We start from the raw sequence: 16,113 nt of genomic DNA, 5'->3' as shown, positions 1-16,113 counted from the left end.
TATATATAAAACAAGCTTTTATTTGTGGTATAAAAATTACTTTCCTAAAATATAGCCATTGTCATCCCCCCCCCCCTGCTTGTGTTTGGTCTGCCATGTTCTCCATATGACTTCTGGTGTAACACATCTATGTTTACGTCTCCAGATGATTCATGGCCCACTTCTTCTTTCCTTGCGGGTTCCACATGTCTGGTGATACTTTAATAAACGAATGCATCATTATATTACTGAAAACAGAAGCATGAACTTAAAGAAATGTATTCTGTTGCATATAAATGTTAATACTCCCAAGATTTTTCCTTTCATTCGTAAAACAGTAGTAGACTTTAAAGGCATTTTATATTTTAAAAAAAACAGTTATTCAACATAACAATTCTCTGGGTCACCGACCAAAGAAAAAGTTGAAAACGCCTTTGTATTGAAGCAAAGCTTGATCAGCTAAAAAAAATCTTTAAATTGATTATTAGGGGCACGCCACACCATTTTAAACAAACAAGCTGTGTTTATGTTATAATAAAAGCTTTATCGGACAAAATAACTGAAAACAATTTTTGAACGACTGCCGTTATATCTAAAGAAAGGAATAACATTTTTTAGTGGCAATAAAACCTTGACGGTTCTTATACATAGAACTAACTTCTTTTTCTTTGTTCTTAATTGTAATGTTTGACTGGGGACTTTTCCGTGTATCAACCAGTACCAGACAACACCAAACCCCCAAAAATAGCTGAAATATACAATTTTAAGGAATAGGAATAAATATCTTGAGTGTAGAGACAAACACTGGTTGTTTTAATGAAGGCTGCAAGTCATTATATATATATATATATATATATATATATATATATATATATATATATATATATATATATATATATATATATATATATATATATACATATATATATATATATATATATATATATATATATATATATATATATATATATATATATATATATACACATATGTATATTTACAGTTTAAGTCTTTGACATAATTACATAATATACCGAGTGCTTGTAGAAACCTCAGCCCCTCCCCCCGATGAAAGTCTACCGCCCACCCCCGAACCAATTGGAATTTAGATAGAAAAATTAGTCCGCTTCCCCGAAAATTTCTAGTGCCCCCCCCCCCCCCCCCCCATGCGAAAAAAATAGTCTTGAAGATACACTGCTTGTAAACAATAGCAATTTTAACATCTATTTTTGTTTTCCCTTTTTACATTACACAGCTAAACGATTACATCTGCGCTTGCAAAAGGGTATGTAATCAATATCGATTTTGAGTTTACTAGTACAGTTGTTTGATTTTCATCGCTCAAGTTGACAAGTTCTATCCATGTTTGATGGGGCAGGATATTGCGGTAGTCCAGCTCAATCAAATTTCTTTACAACTTGATACAGATAAATTTCAACGTTTAGAATTTGATTAAATGATGTTTCTATAGTGTACAGCGGACAGTTATCGCTGACTTGAATGGGTTTTAAAGCATTGATTGCATGTTTAGTTGAATCGGGGTCAAAGGACACAACTGAATGGGTCGTGATGACCCATACACACACACTCACGTAGAGTAAGTGGTCAAATTGGCGAGGGTAGGTCTTGTCTTAAATGATTTATGGACAACCTTTAAATGTCAAATATAAGACTTGAAGTAACGGTCGATACAGTTGAAAAGAAAGAGCAGCCCAGACATTAGAATGTTAGGAAAACCTTTTGAACGCATAAAAGCAGCCGCCGTTTATACACTGGTGTTTTGTCTTTTACTTTCTCGTATACAGAGTATAGAGGAAATATTGTAATGGTGCACAAAAATCACAGGAAATTTTGACAGTGTTCACATTTTTACACCTCAGTACCTCATCATATACCGAGTACATGAGACTTATTTTAATCGGGCAAAAATTCTAAATACAGTTTTATCAAAATCTCGGCGATTTACGCTTCATCGAGTCGGAAAAACTGGACTTTGCAATTCTGTCCGTGTGGATATCTGTGTGTCTGTAACGTTAAAACTAGGTTGTCGAAATGTCATGTATAAGTATTACTTTAAATTTGTAATTTTATATCAACTTTTCAGCAATTTCCAGTAACCTGAAGTGGAACTTTTCCCACTATCGGTTTTTCAAAAGCCTATAATAAGTACCTTTTCAGTTAGAAGAAATTTTACATAGGCCTATATGTAGACGATTTTATTATCTTTTTTTCTGACAAATTGTGAGTAATTTCCGGTTATCGGAAGTAGTACTATTTCCGATTTCTCAAAAAACTCATGTGAATATATTTTAAACTAAATTACTCTGTCTTTCTTTATAAACTACTAATGTACCTCACTATTATACACATATTATTTGCTATTCATTTTGTGCGCAATTATTTGTTAAGCGAGGTTCTATTCTATTTAGAAAATAATTATTTGAAAATTGATTTTGTTTTAAAATGCCTATATCCCGACTGAACTGGGGTTGTTGTTGTTGTTGTCTAAGAATATTCGAGAAAGTTTAGGGGAGATCACTCCCTCTTTTATTTTTACTAAATGAATATTATTTTATGTGTTTCAAGTGCTGGGTATGTGGTTTTTGTTAGGTGGCTGAGCGCTTATCTTTATATGGTTTAAAACCCTGCTGCTGTAAAGGGTAGATCAATGATTTAATTTTTAAAAATGTGCTTATTTAATTGCACTTTATAGAGTGACCAGAGGCGTAGCGATGGGGGGCAGGGGGGGACATATGTCCCCGGGCGCTGACCTTAGGGGGCGTCAAAATGGGTTGTAAAAACAAATTTAGCATTTTTTCAGTTTGCGATGGGGGGGGGGGGGGGGGGGTGCAAAAATGAAAATTTGCTCCCAAGGGGGGCGCCAAATTGAAAATTTGTCCCTGGGCGCCGGGAAAGGTCGCTACGCCTCTGAGAGTGACCCATAACTATTTAGGCATCGATCCTCAGGCATGGTAAAAAAAAAATACCCTATGAAAATTTGTCTCAGCAAATGGCTGCTTTTATTCCTTACTCAACCCGCTTGAACAAGCAGTCATCCCAGGCTGGATGTTATTTTCTTGCCGTGAGCCACTAAAAAAGTTCAATATCTTTGTGCTTTATAGTGTATTCCCCCAACGAGATGTGTGTTTGCTATAACCAGCAATGTATTCGCTTTAACTACTCATGTATTCGCCCTAACCAGTCAAGTATTTGCCCTAACCAGTCATGTATGGGCCTAACCACTAATGTATTCGCCCTAATCACTTATGTATTCCCCTAACCACTCAAGTATTCGCTCTAACTAGTTTTCTATTCGCCTTAACCAATTGTCTATTCGCCCTAACCTGGTGTGAATTAGCACTAACAACTAATGTATTCGCCCTAACCATTATTTGTAGCGGTTAAATATGTTGCGCGCGAATGTTAAGATCACTATTAATCTATCATTAGACAAGACTTCTCACCATACCTATAACTAACCTCTAAATTATATCGACCTACACCATAGGTCTTCACATCAGATTTCGGACGACATGTCCTGTTTTTAGCTACACTACAGATTGTATTTGTAAAACCTGCAGCCGTCAAATACGTGTTATCAGGCGGCCAACGAACCAGAGTTCATCTGTTTCTGTTACCTCGACAGTGAGGTTAATGACCTGCCGCCTTCACTTATCCTTAATGAAAAGTTACTCATTAGTAGTAGTCATGGACGATCTACCGAACTTGATCCTGGTATCTGAACACGAGACGTTTGGGTTAGCAGCCGTGCGCTACCGTGCAGCCACGTAGTGGCATTTATGTGTGTGTTAAAATGATAGATTTAGTTTTTAAATTGTGTACACATTTATACTTTGTCTGTGTGATGTCGTTAATCATAAGACCATGTAAATAAATAGACCGCGGTTGATACTAAGATTTTGTATTCGAGCACATGATGGCTTAAACGAGAAGGTATCTTTTATAAACCACACCAAAGATCGCACACCACAGACAGCATACGATAGACGATAGACCGTAGACGATAGACGATAGACGATAGACGACAGACGACAGACGACAGACGACAGACGACAGACGACAGACGACAGACCACAGACCTCAGACCACAGAACAGTGACCATAGACCGCTAATGGATTAATAAAGACATGTACAGTACATCAAGCAGATTGAACTGGATTGTATTACAAAACGATATAACTTAATATCATTATTTCTATTTCAGCATTTTATATTCAAGCACAATGTGTTTCTTATGGAAAAGAGTTAAGCGAAAAGCGAGGGTCACTTTATTATCTATCGGATAACTTTATTTAAGAAGAGACCCACGCTTTTCTAGTTATTTAAATAGTGGCGTATTGTTATATATTGAAAGAAAGTTATTTATTTTCTACTCTTTAGTACATTATATAGTAAACGTTTTACGCAATTTGTTTTCAGTACTTTAAATTTCTTAATACAATAAAGTTGTATGACTAAAAACTATTACGCAACTAATGAACATGATAACGCGCGTAGAATAGTGATGAAAAGTTGGATAAGACTGAAAGCAGCTACTGAACACATATTATATAATATACTAGCAGTCTGTGAAAAAACCATCTGTAAAGGACAATGACTTGGGTGTTTATTAAGCAGCATATATATCGATGACGTATTTATTATTGTGCATTTTTCGGCATTAGATTTTCAATTATATATTTACTCTAGATTCATTGACGCCATTTTATTGAGTGGACTTTTCATTCTTTTCAACTGTAGATATTTCGTTTCCCTTTTTAAAATTTTCCTATACGTTCCATGTGACGTCACGTTCTTTAACTATCTTTGAATTTTCCTTGTTTTCGCTTGAGCGTCCTTGACGCAGAGAAAGAAAAATAGTATAGCTCAACTATTCTAGTGAATATTCCATTATATAAAAATGTTTTTTTTAAAGATTACAAAACTGTTTGTGTTGTGTTTCTTGTTTTCTATTGTTTTGGTGTGTATTTTTACTTTCTTGTATACGAAGTAAAGAGAAAGTATTGTATTTACACCTCCCTGAGTCGGAAACACATAGTTTTGCAATCTTGTCCGTATGTCTGTGTGTGTGTTTGTGTATGTGTGTGTGTGTGTGTCTGTAAACACCATAACTTGAGTACCGATACAGCTAGGTTGATGAAATTTCATATATAAGTATTATATCAAACTTGTAGATCAGCATAAACTTTTCAGTGATTTCCGATAACCGGAAGTTGAATTTATTCTACTTTCATTTTTTCAAAAGCCTATAACTTGAGTACTGTTTCAGATAGATAAATGACATTTCACATGTAAGTAAAATATCTGATTCTCTGCCTTCTTTTAAATTTTGAGTAATTTTCGCACTATTATACACATATTGTTTGCCATTCACTGGGTGCGCAATTCTTTTTTGTCTACGAGAATTCTATTTTTAAAAGTTTAAGTAATTTAAAATGGATTTAAAAATCATGTCTATATCCCGAGTTTTCATCCTCTGTAGTTTTTAGGGGAGATCACTCCATGTTTATTTCCTGTAGTTTATTTTTCTGTTTATTTCTCCTGTGATTTTTTTTCTCAACAACCCACATTTTACATTTAATCTAACCGGAGTCGAATTCTCAGCCGTTGACCATCTAATACCATGAGCTTAATTTTTTCTACAATGCAACACCCATAGCCTATACGTCATCTTACCCTTATCTTTCTCCTTCAGCAACAAAGTTCTATAGTTTAATCTAACTACGGCTTCGACTGTGCAAAATCTTCCTTTCGGGTGCAGGAATGGGTAGCTTTTATGGATGAGCAGGTATATTCAATACGACTGGTTAGCATTTTAAAAGGCGAATTGACTAATTGCATTAGGCAGTACGCGTTATGTCTTTTTGTTAAAATAAATTATTTGTAATAAAGCTATAATCTAGACATTAAAATGAAAAAAAAAATGATAATAGATATACATAATGGTTGTATCCATGTGACGAACTGTGCGTTATACTATTCTGTTACATAACATAAAGTGGTGCAACTCAGTTTTTAGGTATTTAAAAGAAGATATACTTAGAGGACACGGTTGAAGGTGGGTTCTATTGTGGAAAACTAAAACCGTGGTAATGGAAGCAGGGGAGTGGGCGTTGTTTCGCGTTCGCTTGAATGAATTATCGAACTTCCTAATATTAAAAAAGCCGCCCCCCCCCCCCTGTCCAAAATTATTGATTTGACTAGTAGGTCTATGAAGCGTTCAAAACCGTGGAGAGTTAAAAGAGTTTAGGTGCCGTAAAACGATATTAAAAAAGAAAATAGTTTAAGAAAAGGTGAATGTGGTTGTGAACAGTTTTTTTAATGAAATATATGCACAATCTTTAAAATGCAGAAGAGAGATTGCTTAATACTGAATACAAATTTATACTGTTGTGTAGATGCAATTCATATTTTGTTGTTTTTTGAATTGATACAAATATTAAAATTAATTTCGTTTTTAAAGAAAACACAGCTTATTATTACGAGAATTACGATTTAAAATTTTTCTAGAAAATTAATAACGTAAACAGTAGACAAAAGTAGCACTATGACAGATCAGATGTTCAGCGTTTTAGTTAGTCTGACCCCGACAATAACAAAACAATGGCCTCAATATTGTTACCTGGAAAATATAATGTAAAATAATATGAACATGGAGTGAAAATAAAAGTAAATGACAAAATCAATGTCAAACAAACATGTAAAATGAATGGAAATGTTTTTTTTTAGATTATTGAATAGTTAATACCAATCACAAAACATATTTTGCCCAACCAAACTCACGAGCGTGACGTGCAACTTGCTAATTGAAATTCGTGAAATGTGCCTTCCGCATCCCACATGCGGGTCAGGAAACTTCCTACTCTCTGGCCACAGTGTGCAGTAGATGTGTTTCTAACACAAGTGAATAGCTTACTCGCCAGTCTAAAAACAGGAAATGTGTTCTTCTAAAATGTACTATTGTGAGAATTTACAAAGGCTGTGTACACCATTTATCGCAACTATACGTTATGTTTGCAAAACATTAAACACGATTTAATTGCGTTATCATCTTGTCAAGACATTCATCCATAGATTATCCGTTCAATTAAACTCTATCAAATAATTGTAATACAATTCAGATAATTAAAACAATATTACAGGCATAACTTGCTGGACGAAATATCTTTATCAATTTTATCGGCACTCTGTATATCATCATCAAATTGCTGCATACATCCATCATAAGACTGTATGAGTTTTACCATCTTCTGATCGTTAGTTGGGCACTCATTGCCAGCCAAGGCGGATATTTCTGAATTTTCGAAAATAAAATTAATCTTTTAATTCTGTATCTGTTGAAATTATGAGTTTAAGAAACTATAATCCAAACACAGGATGGACAAGACCGAAAAGTAAACGAAATCAGTCAATTTGATTTAAAAGTAGACATTATGAAATAAAGAGAACATGATTTAATAAAACAAATATAAAATATTTAAAATGCATTGAAAATAAGAAAATAAACAAACACGTCTTCTTTAATAAAGGATTTAGCCGCTAAAAAATGTAAAAAATATCGCGACCAAAGCTTCGACTAAAAATATTTGTGTCGAATCCCGATTGCTATTTTCTCAAAGAGACAATTTTCTGCTTCTTCTACGAGGTGGACTCTCAAGCTTCCAACCGTGACCAAACAACATTCAGCGAAAACCGCAGTTTAGTTCATCGAGTAATCGCTTCTATATAGTTATATCCCCTTCTGATATTGAAAAGAGTGATAATTAACATTTAATCTTGTTATCTGTTCTTAGTTTCGAAACAGTTTAAACTAGATTTTATTTACCAATTCAATGTCTTATTAGATTAAAAAATAGATATTCCTTCAATTCCCTCGAAGAAGAAGGTATCTGGCAAATTTGAGCGAATTCGATGCATTAGAAGTTAGTCATAATTGAGGTACAAGATGTGCAACAAAACCACAAACAAATAAATAAACAAACAGACGGATGTTGCGAATGAAATAAAAGCTTGTAAAAACCTTAAATTCGACTTGTTATTTTAAATATAATATGTATTGAGAAACACATCTGTTACCTAAACATCTCCCAATTAGATTCTGTTTGAACAGAAATTGATTTTTACCTTTTACGCTTTCATTAGAGCACAGAAATCTAGCCAGCAAGACTTTACTTAGCAGGGTATCCTTAAACTCATCGTTAGTGCATTCGTCCTCAAATTTAAAGTAGCAAGAGCCGAAGTCTGGGGTTGACCTAGCAATTGTAAGTTGATTCGTGTTAATGCAATATTTTATTTGTATTAACTGTTGTTTGGAAAGGCTCGAAACATTTCACATGACTGTCCATCTAAAATTAGAAAACGTAGCAAAGCTTAGCTCGAATCAAAATCTAACGTGGTGGAGATTGAAAACTGTTAAACTAGTTTCAATTTGCTTCTCGTTAGAGGATTGGATGTTTTAAAAACCAGTACGCCATTACCATTGCTAGTTAATATTTATGAAATAACATTTCTAACAAACATCGGTTGAAGGTTGGTTCACAGAGTTATATCCCGAAGTATCCTGTTCTGTATTTTTTAATCAAATATGTACTTGAAGTTAATCTTGGAAGAGTAAAGCGTAATGGACATTGCTACGACTTAAAAATACATTGATACGTCGATATCACAGAAACAGATGAATTTTTCGGTTGCCATATAAATCCATGTATTGGATACTTTAAAATATTTTAGTTTTGAAATCTACACATTTTTTATTTAGTTTCGAACATAAAAAACATTACTCACTGACAAAATTTGTGGTATGTCTTTTGAACAATGAAGTCTTTCAAAAAGTTTTCTTTAACTCTATCAAATGGGTTAACACAGTCCTGAAGACGGGCACATGTTTCAGTTTGTCTGATGTGCTCACAAACTAGATCACAAGAGTTTTATAGATTAAAATAATTTCAAAGAACACAACACTGGGCCAGTTACAAAACAAAAACTTAAACCTAACACAATAGCAGGTAAACTACGAAGGCACAACACTGGGCCAGTTACAAAACAAAAACTTTAACCTAACACAATAGCAGGTAAACGACGAAGGCATAACACTGGGCCAGTTACAAAACAAAAACTTTAACCCAACACAATAGCAGGTAAACTACGAAGGCACAACACTGGGCCAGTTACAAAACAAAAACTTTAACCTAACACAATAGCAGGTAAACTACGAAGGCACAACACTGGGCCAGTTACAAAACAAAAACTTTAACCTAACACAATAGCAGGTAAACTACGAAGGCACAACACTGGGCCAGTTACAAAACAAAAACTTTAACCTAACACAATAGCAGGTAAACTACGAAGGCACAACACTGGGCCAGTTACAAAACAAAAACTTTAACCTAACACAATAGCAGGTAAACTACGAAGGCATAACACTGGGCCAGTTACAAAACAAAAACTTTAACCTAACACAATAGCAGGTAAACTACGAAGGCATAACACTGGGCCAGTTACAAAACAAAAACTTTAACCTAACACAATAGCAGGTAAACTACGAAGGCACAACACTGGGCCAGTTACAAAACAAAAACTTTAACCTAACACAATAGCAGGTAAACTACGAAGGCATAACACTGGGCCAGTTACAAAACAAAAACTTTAACCTAACACAATAGCAGGTAAACTACGAAGGCATAACACTGGGCCAGTTACAAAACAAAAACTTTAACCTAACACAATAGCAGGTAAACTACGAAGGCACAACACTGGGCCAGTTACAAAACAAAAACTTTAACCTAACACAATAGCAGGTAAACTACGAAGGCACAACACTGGGCCAGTTACAAAACAAAAACTTTAACCTAACACAATAGCAGGTAAACTACGAAGGCATAACACTGGGCCAGTTACAAAACAAAAACTTTAACCTAACACAATAGCAGGTAAACTACGAAGGCATAAAACTGGGCCAGTTACAAAACAAAAACTTTAACCTAACACAATAGCAGGTAAACTACGAAGGCACAACACTGGGCCAGTTACAAAACAAAAACTTTAACCTAACACAATAGCAGGTAAGCTACGAAGGCATAACACTGGGCCAGTTACAAAACAAAAACTTTAACCTAACACAATAGCAGGTAAACTACGAAGGCACAACACTGGGCCAGTTACAAAACAAAAACTTTAACCTAACACAATAGCAGGTAAACTACGAAGGCATAACACTGGGCCAGTTACAAAACAAAAACTTTAACTTAACACAATAGCAGGTAAACTACGAAGGCACAACACTGGGCCAGTTACAAAACAAAAACTTTAACCTAACACAATAGCAGGTAAACTACGAAGGCACAACACTGGGCCAGTTACAAAACAAAAACTTTAACCTAACACAATAGCAGGTAAACTACGAAGGCATAACACTGGGCCAGTTACAAAACAAAAACTTTAACTTAACACAATAGCAGGTAAACTACGAAGGCACAACACTGGGCCAGTTACAAAACAAAAACTTTAACCTAACACAATAGCAGGTAAACTACGAAGGCACAACACTGGGCCAGTTACAAAACAAAAACTTTAACCTAACACAATAGCAGGTAAACTACGAAGGATTGAACCGTGTTTTTGCATGGGTATTAATATAAAGTTTCTGCGGTTATGTGTAAACTATCTCTAAAATCCGGGAACTAACTGATCTTTGGTGTAGCTTCTTCTTTCTTCTTCGTTCTTAATTAAGTATATGATGGAGGATTTAAAAAACAAGCCCAACTTGGTGTGGCTATTGAGTTCACTTCTCTTCTAGATTGGTTTCTGTCCCCTAGTATCTAGCCTCCTCTGTTTAAGGGTTCGAACTAGGGACTTGCCGCTTAGAAACCATGAACATTTCGCTGGCCCCTTATATCAAGTTAATGAATCACGATTTTGTAAACTGAAGTGTAAGAATAATCTAACCAACTAACAGAAATATAAACATAATCAAGTACATGGAAGAAATATACGTCATTACACATTTATAAACCAAGTAAAATGTACTTTTTTAAATGCAAACTTTTTACTTAAATTTTTGTCACAATTAGTTCACTAATAAAGTACCCGTCCCAAACTAATGATCCTTCTTATCAAAAACCAACTCACACTTTCTAAAAAATCAAAATCTGTTTTAAAATTAACCATATTTTATGAATTATATGAAAAAGGTTATTCTTATTTTATCTAATTGAGTTGTAACTCTAATATAGTCATGACTTATTTTTTATTTTACATTTTTCGTAAAAAGTTCTGTTGGTATATTCGCAAAATGAGAATTTCAGCTGAATTTAAAAGCCAATGCATAAAAAGGAATTTCATTCAAGAAACAAAGTTTTTAACTACTGACCTGCAGCGTTGAAGCCGAGAAAGAAAATAAGGGCACGTTTAAACATTTTAGAACTGTGAAACAACGTATTCTCACAAGGAAAATCAGTTGTGGTAATATTCTGTCGCCACACCCGAGCTTTTATAGCGCTGCAGCGGGTTTTAACCCTTTTGTAATCATAATTTTAATATTATGTATACACATTTAGAGTTAAAAATGAATAAGCGTATATTTAAAAAAATGAAACCCAAGATAACATTATTCACTAGGATAATTTTTTGAGATCCAGAATGGTTCATATTAGTCCCTTTTAACACAATAAGTTTTCCACTCGATAAATAGAAATATCATTTCGATTTAAATATTTTCTATTTATAAGCAAATCAGAACCGACATGAATTGGGCAATTTATGTGTGTAGTATAATCTAGAAATGAAATGAATGCTAACATCTACATGGTGACCGGAAAGAAGCGCAACGGAAAAAAGCACAAAGAGAAAAAAGCGCACACAGAAAAAAGCGCAAACAGAAAAAAACGCAAATGGAAAAAAGCGCAAACAGAAAAAAGCGCACACAGAAAAGAGCGCAAACAGAAAAAATGGCAAACGGAAAAAAGCGCAAACAGAAAAAAGCGCAAACGGAAAAAAGCGCAAACAGAAAATAGCGCACACGGAAAAAAGCTCAAACGGAAAAAAGCGCAAATGGAAAAAAGCGCAAACAGAAAAAAAGCGCAAACGGAAAAAAGCGCAAACAGAAAAAAGCGCAAACGGAAAAAAGCGCAACCAGAAAAAACACAACGAAAAATGTGTAAAAGAGAAATTTAGCACAAAGACCTATATCGAATAGATGACATATTTATACATGACTGTTAGGGCTGCTGTGAGAGTGTCGTGTTTCATCACGTGATCTAGGTAGGTAGGTAGGTAGGTAGGTAGGTAGGTAGGTTGGGAGGGAGGGAGGGAGGTAGTTAGGTTGCTCGTGAATCAGTTGAATCAGATATGAATATTTTATTTGCTTGTGAATCAGTTGAAGCAGATATGAATATTTTATTTGCTCGTGAATCAGTTGAAGCAGATATGAATATTTTATTTGCTCGTGAATCAGTTGAATCAGGTATGAATATTTTTGTTGCTCGTGAATCAGTTGAATCAGATATGAATATTTTATTTGCTCGTGAATCAGTTAAAGCAGATATATTTTATTCGCCAGAAAAAAATATTTGCATCTGTACTTAATCAAAATGGGATTAGACATGAAACTCATTTTGTTGTAAGTAAAGCTCAGTCTCAGTAAGACTATAGATCCTATTGCTTTAATTACACGTGGATGAAATTTATTTCATTTATATCACACACTGGATTCAAAGGGAACACCTTACCATTACGTTCTTTCCAACAATAAACTGGTTTGTATTTAATGCTCACAATCTCATTAGCAATGTAGCTTTAAGCCAGAGTCAAGTAATGAAAAATATTGAAATTTCATCATAACACTGCACTGGAATTTATTAAATAGTGTTTTATTAAAACAAATGGACGTTTGAATGTTATTGCGCATCTGACAAAATAGTGTTTTCAATGATTTACAAGCAACACATATTATTACAAAACTTATCGATCACTTGGTTAATACTTCTCTGAATTCTTAGATGGTTTGGTCTTTATTTACTTGATGACCTGGGTATAGAGCTGGTAAGTAGGTCACCAGCCAGCTCTAAGGCTCAAATAAACCTGCATGAGCCATATAATTGGTTGGTGACCTATAGCAGTAATTTATTACAGCACTTGTTAGAATAGCTATAATGGCCGTCCATTTCGTCACTAGTTAGAATAGCTATAACGGCCGTACATTTTGCCACTAGTTAGAATAGCTATAACGGCCGTCCATTCCGTCACTAGTTAGAATAGCTATAACGGCCGTCCATTTCGTCACTAGTTAGAATAGCTATAACGGCCGTCCATTTTGCCACTAGTTAGAATAGCTATAACGGCCGTACATTTCGTCACGTGGTAGAATAGCTATAACGGCCGTCCATTTTGCCACTAGTTAGAATAGCTATAACGGCCGCCCATTTCGTCACTTGTAAGAATAGCTATAAGGACATCTGGCCTCACAGGGACATCTGGCCTGACAGGGACAGGGACATCTGGCCTGACAGGGACATCTGGAGTGACAGGGACATCTGGCCGACAGGGACAGGGACATCTGGCCTGACAGGGACAGGGACATCTGGCCTGACAGGGACATCTGGCCTGACAGGGACATCTGGCCGACAGGGACAGGGACATCTGGCCTGACAGGGACATCTGGCCTGACAGGGACATCTGGCCTGACAGGGACATCTGGCCTGACAGGGACAGGGACATCTGGCCTGACAGGGACATCTGGCCGACAGGTACAGGGACATCTGGCCTGACAGGGACAGGGACATCTGGCCTGACAGGGACATCTGGCCTGACAGGGACAGGGACATCTGGCCTGACAGGGACATCTGGCCGACAGGGACAGGGACATCTGGCCTGACAGGGACATCTGGCCTGACAGGGACAGGGACATCTGGCCTGACAGGGACATCTGGCCGACAGGGACAGGGACATCTGGCCTGACAGGGACAGGGACATCTGGCCTGACAGAGACATCTGGCCTGACAGGGACATCTGGCCTGACAGGGACAGGGACATCTGGCCTGACAGAGACATCTGGCCTGACAGAGACATCTGGCCTGACAGGGACATCTGGCCTGACAGGGACAGGGACATCTGGCCTGACAGGGACATCTGGCCGACAGGGACAGGGACATCTGGCCTGACAGAGACATCTGGCCTGACAGAGACATCTGGCCTGACAGGGACATCTGGCCTGACAGGGACAGGGACATCTGGCCTGACAGGGACATCTGGCCTGACAGAGACATTCTGGCCTGACAGAGACATCTGGCCTGACAGGGACATCTGGCCTGACAGGGACATCTGGCCGACAGGGACAGGGACATCTGGCCTGACAGGGACAGGGACATCTGGCCTGACAGGGACATCTGGCCTGACAGAGACATCTGGCCTGACAGGGACATCTGGCCTGACAGGGACATCTGGCCTGACAGGGACATCTGGCCTGACAGCGACATCTGGCCTGACAGGGACATCTGGCCTGACAGGGACATCTGGCCTGACAGGGACATCTGGCCTGACAGGGACATCTGGCCGACAGGGACATCTGGCCTGACAGGGACATCTGGCCTGACAGGGACAGGGACATCTGGCCTGACAGGGACATCTGGCCTGACAGGGACATCTGGCCTGACAGGGACATCTGGCCGACAGGGACATCTGGCCTGACAGGGACATCTGGCCTGACAGGGACAGGGACATCTGGCCTGACAGGGACATCTGGCCTGACAGGGACAGGGACATCTGGCCTGACAGGGACATCTGGCCGACAGGGACAGGGACATCTGGCCTGACAGGGACATCTGGCCTGACAGGGACAGGGACATCTGGCCTGACAGGGATATCTGGCCGACAGGGACAGGGACATCTGGCCTGACAGGGACATCTGGCCTGACAGGGACAGGGACATCTGGCCTGACAGAGGCATCTGGCCTGACAGGGACATCTGGCCTGACAGGGACATCTGGCCGACAGGGACAGGGACATCTGGCCTGACAGGGACATCTGGCCGACAGGGACAGGGACATCTGGCCTGACAGAGACATCTGGCCTGACAGGGACATCTGGCCTGACAGGGACATCTGGCCTGACAGGGACATCTGGCCTGACAGGGACATCTGGCCTGACAGAGACATCTGGCCTGACAGGGACATCTGGCTTGACAGGGACATCTGGCCGACAGGGACAGGGACATCCGGCCTGACAGAGACATCTGGCCTGACAGGGACATCTGGCCTGACAGGGACATCTGGCCGACAGGGACAGGGACATCTGGCCTGACAGGGACATCTGGCCTGACAGGGACAGGGACATCTGGCCTGACAGGGACATCTGGCCTGACAGGGACAGGGACATCTGGCCTGACAGGGACATCTGGCCGACAGGGACAGGGACATCTGGCCTGACAGGGACAGGGACATCTGGCCTGACAGAGACATCTGGCCTGACAGGGACATCTGGCCTGACAGGGACAGGGACATCTGGCCAACAGGGACATCTGGCCTGACAGGGACATCTGTCCGACAGGGACATTTTGCCACTAGTTAGAATAACTATAACGGCCGTCCATTTTGTCACTTGTTAGAATAGCTATAACGGCCTTCCATTTTGTCACTTGTTAGAATAGCTATAACGGCCGTACATTAATCCTACAGTCTACACTCTGCAGTGAACCTAGGTATATAGACCGCCGATTACGGCACTTTTAAACTAGAAATATCGGCCGTCTACTTCGTCACTTGTGAACCTGGCTATAAAGGCCGTCCACCACGTCACATAATAACTTACTTAAATGGCGGTCCACTTCGTCATTTGCAAATTACAGTTAATAAATCTTCTGAGTAACAAGTAATATAGGATATAACATTGAATAGAACATTCTACAATAAATCCACACATTAATTAAACTACTAAGCAATTAATATAAATTCCACAACGAGAACATTTCAAACTTGAGCAAGTATTACAAAGGTCTAGCAGGTCGATAAATGATACGTGTCGTACTACCATTGATATCTTTTTAATGTAAGCTGGACATAATAGGCGGATCCAAATGATAAGTAAGTTGGTGGAGAATAACCGTCCCTATGGGGCTCGCC

At 38.2% G+C, this 16,113-nt stretch overlaps 1 protein-coding gene across 1 annotated transcript; it reads right to left on the bottom strand.

Annotated features, from left to right (window-relative positions):
• Positions 1–6,559: 6,559 nt before the first annotated feature.
• LOC131944056 (uncharacterized) lies at positions 6,560–11,447 on the bottom strand. Its single transcript, XM_059304514.1, has 6 exons — positions 11,370–11,447; positions 8,786–8,912; positions 8,126–8,253; positions 7,142–7,295; positions 6,785–6,925; positions 6,560–6,623 (listed from the first exon to the last, which is right to left on the bottom strand). Exons 1-6 carry the CDS (start codon positions 11,413–11,415, stop codon positions 6,620–6,622), a joined length of 600 nt encoding a protein of 199 aa, XP_059160497.1. The 5' UTR covers positions 11,416–11,447; the 3' UTR covers positions 6,560–6,619.
• Between the last annotated feature and the right edge of the window lie 4,666 nt (positions 11,448–16,113).

The sequence above is a fragment of the Physella acuta genome, unplaced genomic scaffold (genome assembly GCF_028476545.2).
Source record: "Physella acuta isolate Inbredline_101_S28 unplaced genomic scaffold, ASM2847654v3 ptg000479l, whole genome shotgun sequence".
Classification (NCBI taxonomy): Eukaryota; Metazoa; Mollusca; class Gastropoda; family Physidae; genus Physella; species Physella acuta.
Note: the sequence above shows the minus strand (reverse complement) of the source record. Positions and strands in the feature narration are given on the sequence as shown.